Source organism: Pelodiscus sinensis, chromosome 19 (genome assembly GCF_052426305.1).
Source record: "Pelodiscus sinensis isolate ZL-2025 chromosome 19, ASM5242630v1, whole genome shotgun sequence".
Classification (NCBI taxonomy): Eukaryota; Metazoa; Chordata; order Testudines; family Trionychidae; genus Pelodiscus; species Pelodiscus sinensis.
In genome coordinates this window covers 3,462,491-3,478,968 of record NC_143070.1, presented here as the reverse complement: position 1 = coordinate 3,478,968, position 16,478 = coordinate 3,462,491, and the positions used below count along the sequence as shown (strand labels likewise).

At 47.6% G+C, this 16,478-nt stretch overlaps 1 protein-coding gene across 4 annotated transcripts in view; it reads right to left on the bottom strand.

Annotated features, from left to right (window-relative positions):
- The window catches only part of LOC112547744 (zinc finger protein RFP-like), a 25,673-nt gene extending 9,195 nt beyond the window's left edge, over positions 1-16,478 (bottom strand). The window contains exons 1-7 of one of the 4 annotated variants that reach the window (XM_089770703.1): positions 16,348-16,478; positions 16,039-16,135; positions 11,080-14,080; positions 7,587-7,682; positions 6,147-6,377; positions 4,486-4,508; positions 2,784-2,899 (exon numbers count right to left, since the gene is read on the bottom strand). In XM_089770703.1, the coding sequence (XP_089626829.1) occupies positions 2,784-2,899; positions 4,486-4,508; positions 6,147-6,377; positions 7,587-7,682; positions 11,080-11,496 (883 nt within the window). In that variant the 5' untranslated portion in view covers positions 11,497-14,080; positions 16,039-16,135; positions 16,348-16,478. Of the gene's footprint in view, positions 1-2,783; positions 2,900-4,485; positions 4,509-6,146; positions 6,378-7,586; positions 7,683-11,079; positions 14,081-16,038; positions 16,159-16,198; positions 16,326-16,347 lie in introns of those variants that run through there. The other 3 variants (XM_089770704.1, XM_089770702.1, XM_089770705.1) reach the window with 3 other exon arrangements.

Below are 16,478 nucleotides of genomic sequence, written 5' to 3'. Positions count from 1 at the left end.
TAGCCCAATATCCTGTCTGCCTACAGTGGCCAGCATTAGGTGCCCCAGAGAGCGTCGACTGAAGACAATGATCAAGCAATTTGTCTCCTGCCATCTCTCTCCAGCCTCCGACAGACAGAGGCCAAGGACACCATTTTATCCCCTGGCTAATAGCCTTTTATGGACCTAACCTCCATGAAATTATCTAGCTTCTCTTTAAACTCTGTTATAGTCCTAGCCTTCACAGCCTCCTCTGGCAAGGAGTTCCACAGGTTGATTACACACTGTGTGAAGAAGAACTTTCTTTTATTAGTTTTAAAGAACCACTTTGAGAGGTTTGTACTGTCCCAGTGTAAGGATGTGGGGGATCTGGATGGATTCCTTAACTCCTTCGAGCGAGCCTGTGAGCTGCACCAAGTCCCCCCAACCAACTGGCTCCAGCAGCTCACCCCCTTACTGGATCAGAAGGCTGCAGGGGTGCTTGGCCAGCTGGAGGTGTTGCAGCCAGGGGACTATGAACAAGTCAAACATGCCTGTTTGGTTCTGGAGATCCAATACTCTGGTCATCTGAAGCAGTGGGCTGTGCCCACGAAATATCTCTAACATGTTTTGTTAGTCTATAAAGAGCTACTAGACTATTTGTTGTTTTTTAAGTTGATCCTGTTGGTTTTTTAAGTTTAAGGCTACCCCTCTGAAGATATTCTAAGCCATTGAGTAATACACACATTACAATAACTGTAATTCTTACCCAAAAGGTAAAGCATTCTTTCACATTTTTAAGATCGTTGTAATGAAATGTGCATTTCTCTACACTTAGTACAAACAGCTTTATTATTCAGGCAGAGTGAAATTTGCGATCGCCAGAAAGGCATTTTTGTCCCTCCTCCCTCTGAGAATTGGGTTCTTCTATTTTAAGGTGATACAATTTTTCCACACAATTTGACAGATTCTAGATAATGGGTTCCTGAATTCTATCTCCCTCTACCGATCTTCAGATCAGTTTGAAAGGGATTTAAGACAAGGTGAGTGGGTTAGCAAAACGGAGTTCGTTATAGAAACTTGCAGTAATAAATATGGAACAACTGCTGCCAATTCCTAATGAAACATTCTGCACTGATCTTTAGAGTGCTGGCGTAAATGTGATGAAGTGGGGATTTTATTTGCTGCGTTATGTAGCATGTGATGTCCACTGTTCTAAAGTAACCCTGTGTGGTTGTGTACGCCTTAGTTTCCTGAAAGCACACAATAGAATCATAGAATAGTAGACCTCGAGAAGTCATCAAATCCAGTCCCCTGCCCTCACGGCAGGATCAAATACTGTCTAGACCATCCCTGATAGACATTTATCTAACCTGCTCTTCAATATCTCCAGAGATGGGGATTCCACAACCTCCCTGGGCAATTTATTCCAGTGTTTGACCACCCTGACAGTTAGGAACTTTTTCCTAATGTCCAACCTAAACCTCCCTTGCTGCAGTTTAAGCCCATTGCTTCTTGTCCTGTCCTCAGAGGCCAAGATGAACAAGTTTTCTCCCTCCTCCTTATGACACCCTTTTAGATACCTGAAAACGGCTCTCATGTCCCCCCTCAGTCTTCTCCTTTCCAAACTAAACAAGCCCAATAGCTGATGTCCTTTGTAACCTAAGCCGGGGGAAGGACGGGGGGAGTGTGAATAGGTGACACCTTTTGCTCAGGAAGCCGGACAAAGGCTGGAGGAGGAGCCCGGCGGGGGGGCTGGGACCAGGAACTGGTATTAGGTCAGTCTTGCTGGTTTGCGGGGCAAGATCCTGGCTCTGGGCCCTCCCTCCCCCCAAGCTGGATGGAGCAGGCTGCTTCTGGCTCCTGTGCTGACACCTGTCCCTGTGAACCAATGAACCTTCTCTTCTACCTGTCGGCTGGTTGGAGGGGAGGGGAAGAGGCCAGACCCAGTGACTTTCCCACACCTTGGTGACAATAACAAAGGGCACAATTCTTCCATCAGTGACACTAGTGAAGGGGGGGCCAACTTGCGGCTCTTGAGTTGCATGTGGCTCTTTGCTCATAGAAATGTGGCTCTTATGAGTTCAGGCTGTTAATAAAAGCATCCAGGGCTGCCTGGCTCTGGGGGAGGAGAGAGGAATTGGTTTAGAGTGGAGGAGCTGAGGGTGCCTGGCTCAGGGGAAGGGGCGGCGGGGCAGTGGGTTGGGGACGGGGGGGGGGGCTTAGAGTGCATGGCTCTGGGGGAGGGGTGGATGCATTGGATTAGAGCAGGGAGGCTGGGGGTGCCTTAGGGTTATAGATATATAACAATTAATATGTAATACATGCCTTATAGATAAATACAAATATATAATATGTGGCTCTTTGCACTACTATCCACAGCTATTTTGGCTCTTGGTCTCTAACTGGCTGACCACCCCTGCATTAGTGCAATTCCCTAATGACATCCGCGAGAGGTGCATTACGTAGGGGTCAGTGAGGACGAGCAATGCAAGCGTGCGTCGCTACTCCCATGATTCAGTCACACGACTCTGTGGGGGGGTCACTGGAGGGCACGGTAGCTGTTCAATAGCAAGGAACTGGCAGGAGCACAGGGAAGCAAGTTGGAGGAACCTTTCATTGCTTCTGCTGATGTTGGCGGCCAGCTGGCTAGCCCAGCTGCAAATCAAACTGGGGGCTTCCCCAAACCTGAGTTCTGAACCTGTGATCTCAAAGCCAAGGCCCTACGTGGCTGTGAAGCAGAGCACAAAGAACTCGCCAGGTTTAGGCCAGACCAGGGAGACGTTTTCAGCACCACTGATCGGCGTGTGACAGGACTCCCTCACCTTTGCAATTCTTCTGGAGGTCCTGTACAATCGTGGATTTTTCAGAGAAATTCCAGCCGCCCCATTTCAGGTCGGGAGAAAGTGACAGTGGATCCTGAAATGTCTTTCTTTCGCATCTAGAGAAAATGACCCATTATTAATGAATGCCAACTGAATCTTCAGTCCCCAATGATGATCGAAGCTGATGAATCCAGGTTTAAGTCCTTCCACTCACCTGCTGAGTGCCTAAGAAATGCTCAACAGGCAGAACTGAACTTGAGACCATTAAAGCTGAGCTTATAATGTGGCCTAATGGATCAAGCATTGGTCTCCTAAACTGGGGTTTGTTGATTCAAGTCCCACCTGGAGTAGACAGATATTTCCTCCTTAATTTTATGAAGGCCATAACTTTAACAGGGTTTTAAAAAAGAGCTTGATATTTTGATGGGTATGGGTATGTCTGCACTTGCACCCTCTTTCAAAGGAGGAATGCAAATGTAGACATTCAAAATCGTAAATGACGCTGGGATTTAACTATCCCGCACTTCATTTGCATATTTGCAGACGGGCACTCTTTCGAAATACTTTATTTCAAAATACAAAATGCTGTTTGGATGCAGTTATTCCAGGAGAAAACCCTTCTTCCGAAATAACGTTTAAACTCTTGCGTCCAGCCGGGAATATGCAAATGAAGTGTGAGATATTTAAATCCTGGCTTCATTTACAATTTCGAATGTCTACATTTGCATCCCTCTCTCGAAAGACATACCCCAGGATGGGTAGGAATGGTGTCTGTAGCCTCTGTTTGCCAGAAGCTGGGAATAAGTAACAGGAGAGAGATCACTTGATGATTCCCAGTTGTATTAATTTCCTCTGGGGACACTTGGCATTGGCCACTGTCAGAAGACAGGACACTACGCTGAATGGACCTTTGGTCTGACCAAATATGGCTGTTCTTAAAAACCAGATGGCTCTCAGCAAAGGCTGTAGAGCAGACTCGTTACTTTCTCTGTAAGCGGTCTGAGGCTGCATCTACACTGCTGAGTTTTTGAGCAAAAACTCACGGAGTGTCCACGCTACACGTGCATTTTTGTGTAAGAAAATGTACAATACATCGTAAGAAGAGAGGGGTTTTTTCACAAGAGTTATTCCTCTTTTTACAAGGAATAAGCCTCTTGGTGCAAGAGCTCTTGTGCTAAAAGGTGCATGTGGACGGAAACGAGTTTCTTGTGCAAAAACAGCCTATCAGAAAAAGCACTGGTGCTCTGATGGCCATTCTGTTAATGGCCATCAGAGCTTTCTTGCCCAAGCGTGTCCATGGCAGTCCAGCGATCCGCTTTTGTAGTATGGGAGCGCTTTTGAGCAAGAACTTTTTGCGGAAGATCTTTTCCACAAAAAGGTTCTTGTGCAAGAAACATTCAGTGTAGATGTAGCCTCAGTGCCACTAAATGGGAAAATGCACCACACCCAGAAGGTGTGTGGGCAACGCTTATTTCTCAGCCCATCTGCAGCTCAAAACATGTTAAGTCCTTTAATTTTACTCTTGTATAACTCAAAAAGTGAAGTAAGTGATGTAGTTTTCAGTAACTCCATCTTCTGGGTCAGAGTTAAGGTTGTTTTTTGGAATGTCGAATTGAAATTGTGTTCCATTCTTTTCATCCTGCTGTGCAAGCACTTTTCTGGAAACATGAAGTATGCAAGGCAGTTCATAGGCATTACCTACCTGCTCAAGGTGCTTTTGATGTCCTATGGGAGGAAACAGAGAGAGAAAAGGTCCCTTAGTCGACATATCAAACACTAGAATCCTTAATCATAGAATTAGAGAGCTGGAAGAGACCTCAAGTGGTCATCAAGTCCAGCCCCCTACCCAAGGCAGGACCAATCCCAACTAAATCAACCCAGCCAGGGCTTTGTCAAGCCGAGACTTAAATACTTCACCCAAGAGGATTTACTTTGCTTTGAGAGATAAATGGCAAGTTTCAAGTTATTTTCAGACTTACTATTCCCTCTGTCCCCTTCACACAGCCCTGAAGATCACTTTTGGAGTTTAGTGTTGTGGGAGAATTTTCTCCAACACTCAAAATGTGAAGATTACTTTTCTTTTTCTGCGTCTGAGTGTAACACGTAAACCTTAGATCGGTGACCACTAGAATTTAGCTACTGGAACTGAGCAGTGTGGAACAAGGCAGAAGATCACATAATGTATCAATACGAGAGTTAGATTTTGCAAATGCACATTTTAGGGCATTGAGGAACTTAATAAGTAGAGTCGTTTGCATTTTGAATAATACTTTGTTATGAATTCAGCCCCTTTTTTGTTTAGTAAATTGCATTATTTCTATAAGTGTATATGATATTCTAAGTATAGAAGTAGCAATGGCCTAGATGCAATGATATTTTCATACTACCAGTTGAACCTCTCTCATCCAGCACCCATGGGACTTGACTGGTTCTGAACCAGAGAATTTTCCGAGTTATGGGAGGTTAATATTGTCTAGCAGTATTACCAACACCTCTACTGCTTATTAGGACATTTAGGGGGTAAATTAGAGCTAAATTACAGTGCAGAACCCTGAGAGGTGGCTGTAAACAAACTTTATTGGATGGCAAAAAACTTGGCCACACCCATAAAAAATGGACATCCAGCTCCCTTAAATCATTCTTGACGATGGATGTTTCTGGACTAGAGAGTTCTGGGCTAAGAACATAAGAACATAGGAACGGCCGTCCTGGGTCAGACCAAAGGTCCTTCTAGCCCAGTATCCTGTCTGCCGACAGTGGCCAGCACCAGGTGCCCCAGAGAGGGTGGACCGAAGACAATGATCAAGCGATTTGTCTCCTGCCATCCCTCTCCAGCCTCTGACAAACAGAGGCCAAGGACACCATTTTATCCCCTGGCTAATAGCCTTTTATGGACCTAACCTCCATGAAATTATCTAGCTTCTCTTTAAACTCTATTATAGTCCTAGCCTTCACAGCCTCCTCTGGCAAGGAGTTCCACAGGTTGACTACACGCTGTGTGAAGAAGAACTTTCTTTTATTAGTTTTAAACCTGCTACCCATTAATTTCATTTGGTGTAGAGAGGTTCACCTTGTAAATGACAATGAATGTGACAGTACAGGGCTGGATAAACAATAAAAATAAAAACAACTAGAAGTTTAATTACAGATCTTTTACTAGCCTCAGATGGAATTTTTTAACAGGCTTTCCCCATGTTTCAGATCTATGTTTTTGTGATCTGTCCTTACAGGATATAATAATTTAAGCATCAACAATATACACATGACATTATGTTGAGATCTCTGACTCTAGAATCTGGTACCCACAATGTACGCCCTTCCCACCCCATATAGGAATCGAGAATGTTTTCCTCACAGTCGCACCTGCAGCAATTCACTGGCTGGCTGCTGACACTTCTGCTGTACCTCGTAGATCAACGTACTGAGAGAGGCAATTTCCTCGTGTAGTTTGGCGCTATATTGATCCCACTTCTTGACAATGTCCTGCTCCGTCTCGTCTAGCTGGGCCAGCTGGAATCTCTCTTGTTCCTTCAGAAATTGGCACAGTTGCCGAAATTGAAACACAATTGTCTGCCTCTCCAGGTGTGTCTTTCTCTGCAGTGCACAGATACAAAGGAGAAAAGGGGCGTAAGTCATGGGACGTTTCATGAAATTCCCTGTATGTATGAAACTCACTATGACCACTCAGCATTCGGTATCTGATGCACCATGAGAACCTCCTTCTGGCTCAGCGGAAAACTTCCTGAGCAGCCCAAAATGCTTGAAATAAGAAGATATTGTTCTGACATGATTAGAATATTTAGGGTGGGGTACCAGGGCCCTTTGCTTGCCTCACTCCCACTGAAATCAATGGGAATTAGGTACCTAAATGACACTGTATCAAAGGCTAAGCTGCCATTAGACACTGGAAAATGAGGTTGTTAAGGCTTTGTAAATCAGGAAGGAACTGGAACCGAGCGCTAGATCAGCAGGCACTTTGGAATGGATGGCCAAAAGTGGGATTCAGAAATGGAAGGGTAGAAGCGAGGGACAAGAGCCCCTCAAACATGGTTACAGGACAGGAGGATGAAGCAAAGGCCAGTGTCTTCCAGGACCACGGCAGCCCAATGCAACTGACGAAGCGAATTGCCTATCCTGCAATCACAGGAGGTGACTGAAGGTAGAGTAGATGTACATAATGTAGCCTTCCTCTACCTAACTCAAGTGTGGAGCAGCGAGGCTTTGCCCACGTGCATGGCAGCGTGAATGAGCCCTGTGAGCAACATTCCCTCCACTCTTTTCCATCCATGCGCGGAATAATTTTATGTGCACAGAGGCATGTGCAGATGTGCACCACCAGTAGAAAGACAAACCTTGCTATGGGCACTCGGCTAACCAGCTGGGCAGCATCGGAATCACTCTTGGAGCTGCACAAGCGCCTGGCTTACAGGCAGCACTACTAGTGAGTAAATACCCAGACCTCTGGCTTATGTAGCCGTGCTGAAGCGAATGCTGAGACAGCTTCCCTGCTCCAGCACTGAGTTCCTCTCCTGAGCTCAAACTTCCTCCCTGGTGCTTGTTAATCAGCCGGGCTAATTGGTGGTGCTGTGTACAGCATACCTTACAACAGCCATTCCTGGCAGCGCACGATCTTAAAGGAAGCGCTGTAGCCATCCATATCTGGTACAGAAACTTGACCTGGGAGTAACAGCCCTGCAACCTACTCTGTCCTACAAAGCCCATTGATACACAGCTCCAGAGAGGGTCGAAGGCCAGCCTCAGTGTCCCTGTGCACCACAGCTGATGAGGAACAATAACACCTACCAGCAGTTCCTGGCTTTTCTTTTCCCCATTCGACCTGAGTCTCAGAACCTCTTTTCGCTTCTGCTTTAAAGTCTCCAGGTGGTGCTGAATGTGAACCTAGGACAAGAGAAAATATTGTTTTTGCTTTACTGGTGTGTTTGAACCCGATTTTTTTCCAGTGGATCCTGGCTTCTTTCTCCGCTTTGAGCCACAAAGCTGGTTTTTCTCTGAAGTGGGACTTCACTAGACCCACTAATCTGAACCCCAAAAGATCGACTGTGGCAGCGTAGAACTTCCGCGTAGTGTAGACATGGTGTTGGGGGAGAGAAATTTTGGAACAGTGACGTTGAACAGTTTCCCTGTGTAGCCAAGCCCTCAATTATGTGGATGGTCAAGCTATTTTTTTTATTTTTATGATGTTATATTTTATTATTAAGCTATTATTTACTTATTCCCACACTATAAAAAACAAGCGTCACCAAATGAAATTAATAAGCAATAGGTTTAAAACAAACAACAGGAAATTTGTCTTCACTCAGTGCATAGTCAACCTGTGGAACTCCTTGCCAGAGGATGTAGTGAAGTCCAGGACTTTAACAGGGTTCATAAAAGAGCTAGACAGATTCATGGAGGTTAGATCCAGAAATGGCTATTAGCTAGGACGGATAGGAATGGTGTTGTGATCCCTCCTTCTGGGGCATCTGGCATTGGCCACTGTTGGCAGACTGGATGCTGGGCTAGATGGACCTTTGGTCTGACCCAGTGTGGCCGTTCTTACGTTCTAAGCTAGCCCCGAAAGGACAAAGGTAGCAGATAGCTCTCTTTTCCCTCCCCTGAACTAGTCCTGTGTCACGCTTCTCTTAGGCAGGTCCTAGGATCTGGGCCAAAACTTTCACTCTGAAGTCGAAAACCACCTCCCCTAGCTCCCATAAGTCACAGCCTGTGGTTGCTTTCATTTCTGCCTTGTGGGCTTGATGCGTCTCATATGGCAAGTGAAAAGTCCCAGGCTGCTCCTGGAGCTTCCCTGCTCAGGCCTGCGGACCTGTCATTGAGCCAAAAAGAATTCATGACCTTTCAGTACAGCATTCTGGAGACTTTGCCTGACACAATCTGAGCTATAAGCCTCACTTACAGAGCTGCCTTTCTCTAACAGTCTAGGGTTTAGCCTACAGACGAAGAGACAAGGGAAAAAAGTTGAGAAAAGAAAAAAAAAAAACACGCTGCCCCTTTAAGAGCTGCGAGTGGCCTAAACAGGCTTCGTTGGCTGCAGCATCAGATCTCACTGCACCAAGCAGTGTCCTGCCCAGACAAGCAAAAAAGGTCAGAGCAGGGAACCGAAAAAGAGCTGCATATGTTGGAGCCGCAATTTTTTCTTTGAAGAGCTTCATGCGGCTCATGAGCTGTGGGTTGGTCACGCCTGGTTTAACCTACAATATTCATATAGCGTGGACATCCCTGATCTGGCACTCAGAATGGTCCTGAGCAAGAGAGTTTGCTGGACCTCTTCCTGCCCACCTGCCTGTCTCTGCTGCCTCCAGTCCGCTCCGTTGGCTCTGCTCCCTGCCTCCGGCCCTGTGCAGTGTGGCAGCTGTTCCTGGGACTCCCTGCCTCTCACCCTATGGGACAGCAGCTCTCTCAGGCTATGTCTACACTCGTGTCTTCTTGCTCCTCGAGTAATATGCAAAAGAGGCTAAGCGTTGACTATCGCCGAGCCTCATTTGCATAACTAACGAGCCGCCATTTTTTTCACAAGAGGCTCTTGTGCAAGACGGAGCGTCTACACTGCCCCTTCTTGCGCAAGAAAAACCCTCTTGCACAATGCCGTTCTTCCTGAAAAGTAAAAGGTGTAATGGCTTTTCCAGAGTTCCAGAGGAGAGAGGTTCGACCTGTCCTGTTAATGAACTTGTCTTTGACCCTGGGCACTGGACCCTCAACTGGATGACTTCTATAAAGTAGGGTTTATTTTTTCTGAATTTGCAGATCCCTTGAAAGGGATTAGGGGGCGGAGGGAAAAATACACAAACATGTTAAACTGGCCAATTAGCCCGTCATAAGATGGGATTTTCAGGTCTCTCCTCCATGTCAGACTTCTCTTCTGAGCCTCCGGTTTCACTCCGTCTCGCTCTTTCCCCTCCTCCTACTGCCTCCCCGCTTCTCTCTCTCAGCTCTCCTCCACCTCCTGCCTCTCTCTCTCTGTCTCTCTCTTTCACTTCTCCCTCTCCCGCCTCTCACTCGGGAGACCGCAGAACCCAAATGGCCGTTTAGGCTCCGCACACCCTGTGCACTTGCTCCTCTTGCTCCCACGTGGCGGCCTGGCTGAGCGGCGCAGAAGTCAGCCGAGCACCACGGCGGGAGGCGAAGGGGGGCGGAGCGGTGACGTTCACGGCCAGGACGTGGGCTGGAGCTGCTGGCACGCCGCACCTCCCCGCCCCACCCTCCTTCGCCTCCCACCGTGGCACTCGGCTGACTTCTGCGCCACTTAGCCAGGCCGCCGTGGGGGAGCAAGCCATGCAAACGGCTGTTTGGGCCCCGCACTCCCCATGCAGCACAGGCCGCCCAGAGAGAACAGCCAACATTTCAGGCAACAGCGCCACTCAGAGAGAACAACCAACATTTCAGGCAACAGCGCCACTCAGAGAGAACAACCAACATTTCAGGCAACAGCACCACCCAGAGGGAACAGCCAGCATTTCGGCGTTACAGACTCTCAGACGCTGGACTACTATATATATGATGTTTTGGTTTCAGAATGCCTCTCATTTAAGTGTCTTAATTATTTCACTCCTTGTGAAAAGTATAGCACTTACCAATTTTGAAAGTGGAATTCTTTGTTTCCCACCACATGGGGCAAATGCTGCTTATCACAGAAGCCCATTTGTAACCTTCACAATAGAGCTGCCTCTCCCTAAGGGTGTGTCTATACAGCACCCTAAACTTAAAATAAGGTACACAATTATTTTGAAATTTGGAATTTGGCATGTCTACGTGGCACCAAATTTCAAAATAACGCACTATTCCCTTATTCCTCGTGCAACAATGTTTCCCGGGGTGGTGAAATAGTGCACCCATCATTTTTAAAAGTACAGGCAGTCCCCGGGGTTACATGGATCCGACTTACATCGGATCCCTACTTACAAACGGGGTGAGGCAACCCCGCACTAGCTGCTTCCCCCCAGCAGACCAGGGAGACGCGGAGCGGCTTTTCTCAGCAGACACCTCAGCTTGAGAATAAAGGACTGAGGGAAGTGAGGTGTGGGAGAATAAAACTGAGCTCTGGAGAAATGTTTGGCTAGAGTTTCCCCTACAATATGTACCAGTTCCAACTTACATACAAATTCAACTTAAGAACAAACCTACAGTCCCTATCTTGTACGTAACCCGGGGACTGCCTGTATTTCAAAATAATGGGCAGCTTGTGTAGACACAGGGTAGCTATTTTTGGATCTCTCTGGTGTCCCAAAATAGCCTTGCCGTGTAGACGTACCCTAAGAGTCAACGATTACTCGTTTCTTACCTTGTAATCTTGGGCAGCCTCGTCTATGGGCACTACGGTGTGGTCTTTGTGATCTCGGGACAAGCGACAAACCATGCAAATGGGGGTTTGATCGTCTTGACAGAAGATTTTAAGAACCTCCTGGTGCTTCTCACACCCTCGCTGAACTGCTGGTGTGTTTGTTGGCTCCAATCTCAGCGTTCCGGAAGCTTTCACAATATTCCTCAGCTGCCTGTTTTGGGTGAAGTGCTTCCAGGGAAAGGTATTTCTGCACTCCGGACAGCAGACATCTGCTTTCGGCCCCTCCCACCACACAGAGATACAACCCTGGCAAAAGTTGTGCCCACAGTCTAAAGACACGGGATCTTGAAAATAATCCAGGCACAGGGTACAAGTCAGCTCATTTAGGAACAGCTGGGCTGGATTGGCGGCAGCCATGGGTGCTTCTGCAGAGAGGAGAGGATTTTAGTTTCCTTCTCCTGGTCTCAAAAAGGGAGCTGATTCTGAACTTTGAACACCAAACAGGCGTTCCCTAGATTTACACTGTTTCGTGTTACTTTTGGGAGGCTGCCAGAGTCACCTTTGGGTCTGAGCAGTTGAAGGAAGCACCATGAGAGGCCGAGGTGAATCATGGCCACTTAGGGCTGCCAGGTATCTGGTATTGAACCGGACACGCCTGGATTTTCGCCTCCTGTCTGGTAAAAAAATTCAGAAATACAGGAGGAAAAAATCCCACCCTGTCAAGATCAATCCAGAGGCCACCTGGCAACCCTAGTCGGGCGGCTACCAGTAGCCTGATAGGGCCAAAAAACCTCACCACACATTTTTTTAAAGGGGCCACAGTCTTTTTTTTTTTTTTTTTTTTTTTGCTTAACATCTCTTGGGGACCTTTATTTATTTTGGTCAACAAACTTTTTCCTGGTGTGGTGGGTTTTTTTGTTTTGGTATTTTTTCTGAAACCATCTGGCAACCCTATGGCCACTCAACAGAACATTTGTTCAGTGGCGTGAGGAGGGAGAGGGGGAAGAAGGGGGCAGTTGCCCCCGGATGCCACACTAGAGGGGTGCCAATTTAGTAGTGGAGGGAAGGGTGGCACTAGGAGTCTTAGGACCCCGCGGGTGCTGGCCAGACAGTGGAGGGAAGAACAGCGTTAGGACCCCAGGGGCGCCAGCTGCTTCCACACCTGTGGGAAATTGAAACTGAGCGTGAAGCGCCCAGCCGGGTTGGCCTAGAGGGCGGGGGGTTCTGCGACGACAACCCCCATAGTCTCCTTTGCCGCCAATTGAGCCACAGCATCCGAGTCCTCGCCTGCGGCCCGCCTTGCTGAGAAACGGCAGCCACCGATTGGCCAGAGGGCAGCAGATGAGTCTGGGAAAATACACAAAGTTCTCTGGGCTGCCAGTAAGAGTCCAGCCTGTCGGGAGGAAACGTCCTAGAGTCGTACCTCACCCCCCTAACACTCAATAACTATGGCAGTAACCATCGGTTTTTCTGCTTGATGTTTTCTCTCAGTGATTGGTACAATAATTTCTAAATACAGTCTTCTTAGCCATGTCCTCGCAGTGCGTCAGGGTCTGTAAGGGTCGCCTGTGACAGAAGAAGAGGGAAAATCGGTAGGAATTCCTGACTCTCTCATCAACTGCAGCCTAGAGACAATTTCGTATCTTGTGACAGGGACTTTGCATGAGGCACAGATGGATTTCTTAGCCTGCATCTAACTTCTGCAAAGTCCTGATCGGCAAACTGATTCGGAGTGAGAAAGGGCCCTAGTGGATCTTCGGTAGATGCAGTGAAGTGGTTTTTCACTGTGAGGAGTTTTTAATCCATTTCTTAGAAAATAACAGGCAGGTTCTGACCAAATATTCAGAGTCCAGAGCAAAGGGACTTATTTGGAGGGACCCTGCTATCTCTGCTTGTATATGGACCACTGTAATAGACAGTACTAGACCTGGTCACTTGCCATGGTAATAGAGGTACCTACCGCTCATTCCGTTATCACCTGTAAGTTGGACGCTAATAAAATCCGGCTGGGAGACATCGGTCCTATAATCTGAAGAGATTTCAGGCGAGGAAAAGATCATTAGGGCCTTTCTAAAGAAACTCTTTTTGACAGTAAAAATCTTCTCTATTATTGCCCTGTTATCTCCTTTTTAATAGAAACTTTATGCCCAATTTTTGGGCAAGGAGGTTCAGGCGATTTCCTTTGGGGCACAGGCTCCACAGAGAACAGGCCTTCTTCTGAAGATGGATGAAGGTCAAATCAATCAGGCTGACTCACATCTGTCACAAGCTGGCGGTGATCACTTGTAACTCATAACCCTATTCGTGAGTGGCGTTGTTCTTTTTGTTTGATGCAGATACCGTGGGCAGGGCTTTGCAATTTGTGTGTGCTCTGAGGGCGTTTTTCATGCCGACTGTCAAAGGTTCTGGTCCTTAGCTTCAGGAGTGCGGTCTCTTACGTGCGCTTCCAAATTTTAAAATGAGCCATTCAGCTTTACATCAAAACATAAGAACGGCCAGATGGAGTCAGCCCTGTGTCCTATCTGCCAACAGTGGCCAGTGCCAGGTGTCCCAGAGGGAGTGAACTGAACTAAGAATCATGAAATGATCCCTTTCCTGTCACCCATTCCCAGTTTCTGACAAAACCATTCCTACCCATCCTGGCTAATAGTTTTTCATGGACCTAACTGCCATGAATTTATCTGGTTCTTTTTGGAACCCTGTTAAAGTCCTGGTCTTTACCACCTCCTCTGGCAAGGAGTTCCACAGGTTGACTGTACATTGCATGAAGAAAAACTTCCTTTTCTTTGTTGCAAACTTGCTCTCTGTTCATTTAATTGAATGACCCCCTCGTTCTTCACACATTGTGCTGGGAATTATCATTTTGTGGATAGAGTTAATGTGACAAGGAACAATCAGGTTGCTTGGCAAGAGTTTATGGGAATTATACGTCATCCAACCTTAATCACTGCAAATCTGAAGTTAAAGTCTGGCCCATCCCTACTCTTGCAGAAGGGTGAATCTATAATTGAAAGGACATGACAAAACAGTGTTAGGATGTCCAATGTTCTGGCTGGCCAGTTGACATTTTGTGACCTATCATTGCAAACCCCCCTTGTAAATTTCAGAAATGGCAACCGGCCGGGAACATGCAAATCAAGCGCGGGATATTTAAATCCCGGGCTTGATTTGCAATTTCGAATGCCTACATTAGCCTCCCTAGTTCGAACTAGGGGGCCAGCGTAGACATACCCTTACCGAATGTTATGAAATTATACTAAACTGATTGGTTAAGGTCTAGCTAAGCAGGACTCAGGTTTCACTATATAAACTGGGGTGCAAGAAGATCAGCTAGAAGAGCAACAGGGAAACAAGAACAGAAAGGAAGACGAAGGAGAAGGAGGGAAGACCCGGAAGAAGAACTCACCTCCAAGACATAGCCTAAGACCAGAGTTTCAGGACCCCTCTGCGTGACCGTGACATTCAGCAGCTAAGATCCAGAGACTGATAGCGCCTGGCCAACAGGGGAAGTCGGCCTGCCTGTATCAGGATTGGTGAGCATGACGCTGTGCGCTTAGCACGTGTATTCTACTTGCTTGGGAATTGTCAATAAATAGAGGCTAAGAATATTACTGTGTGAGGCTCTTTCAGGGGCTAAAGATCCTGCCAACCTGCGGGCAGATGCGCCCTGAGCCCTAGGAATTGGATAAGGGTGTGTAAATTAACAGGGTTGCACCGTGAGCCCTAGGAACTGGGTAAAGGTGTGTGTCCCTACAGTGTGGAAGGGAGAGAGAAATGTGTGCGGTTAACACCACAGGGCAGCAGGGTGACAGGGAAGAGGGAAAGCAGGCGGCTGGGAGACAGGCAGGAGTCACTGCCTCGCTCTCCCCAGCTGCAGCATGAACCCATTTGGTTCATTTGTGCTGAGAGCTTTGCATGAGGCACCGATGGGCCACTGAGCATCTATCTGACTTCTTCAGTGTCCTGATCAGCAGAGCTATTCCGACAGAGCCCATATCCCGAACTGCCTTCCCCAGGTCTGAGCCCCTTTCTGCAATTCAACTCTCCCAGGCCCTGTACCCCAACTCCCTAGCCCACATCAGAGTGCCCTCGAGCATCCCAACCCCTTGCCCCAGGTTGGAAACTTCTCCCACATCCCAACTCCCCTCCAGAGCCTGCTTGTCACACCCTTTCCCCTCCCCCTCCCCCATCCCAGCCCTGAGCCCCCTCCTGCCCTCTGCTCCCCTTCTGCCCCACTACCCCAGACCTGACCCCCTCCCATGGCCAGAATCCCTCCCGTGGCCGGCAGCCTCTCCCACCCTCCAAACCCCTGCACCAGCACAGAGCCCCACCCTGCACCCCAAACCCTTCTTCCCCAACCCTGCCCAGACCTTGCACCCCCAGCTGAGCCCTTACCCCTTCCACACCCTGAACCCCTCTTTTCCGACCCCAGCCCAGGGGAAGTGAGTGAGGGGGGTGAGATTGAGCAAGAAAGAGGAGCTGGAGCGAGAGGGGGCGGGGCCTCAGAGAAGGGGCGGGGTAGGGGCTGGCTCTCAGGGCGGGGCTGTTCGGGTTTGTGCAATTAGGCAGAATGGCAGGTTTTCACTGAGCGGTGCCTGTGACGTGGCTGTTGGTGAGCAAGTGGCTGGCGAGGGGAAGCTGCTGGTTTGTTGGCTGGGCAGAGGATATTTGTGGCTCCTGGCACTGGGGAACAGTTTGGGATTGTGCAATAAATCATAATAGTTGGGGCTTCATTCCAACATGCTCAGCTGTGAATTGATATATAATGATTTGAACTCAGCACCCCTGAAAAGCAGGCCTGGGACAGGTACAGCGCAGGATTTACACTAAATAATTCAACTATCCGCAAGGTTTGCACCGTTATTCAGAGTTTGATCTGCAAATATGTCAGAGAAAATATGGACCTTTTCATTGATACCAACAATTCTACCCCCAGCAAGATTACTTATATGAACATACCCCTTCAAACTATGTATGTATCCACATTTAACGAGAACCGGTTTGTGAGAGAATTCAGATCCAATTAATTGTTTAGAGCACAATCAAGAGATCTCCACTGGAGAAAGAAATATAAGTTACATATAGAACAAATAAGGCAATTTTTATACACACTTCGTACCCAATGAGAACATCTCTGATGTGACGGGGCTAGACATTTCAGTTTTAATTCGGTGCCTCTCAAGGGAGTTTTCCAGGGATCTGTTCATATTTACTTCGTAGCCCTGGCATTGCCAGAGTAATTCCCATTCTTGCAGGGAGATGACTTACTTGAGGGTGTAATGAGGGTGGAAGAGATGGTGGAAGTGCAAAATCCAGTGTGTGATGGAATTTCATCTCTTTTGCCATTACATCTTCTATTGGGAAGCAACACAAGAGAGCTGATTGGGCTTTCAAAAAAC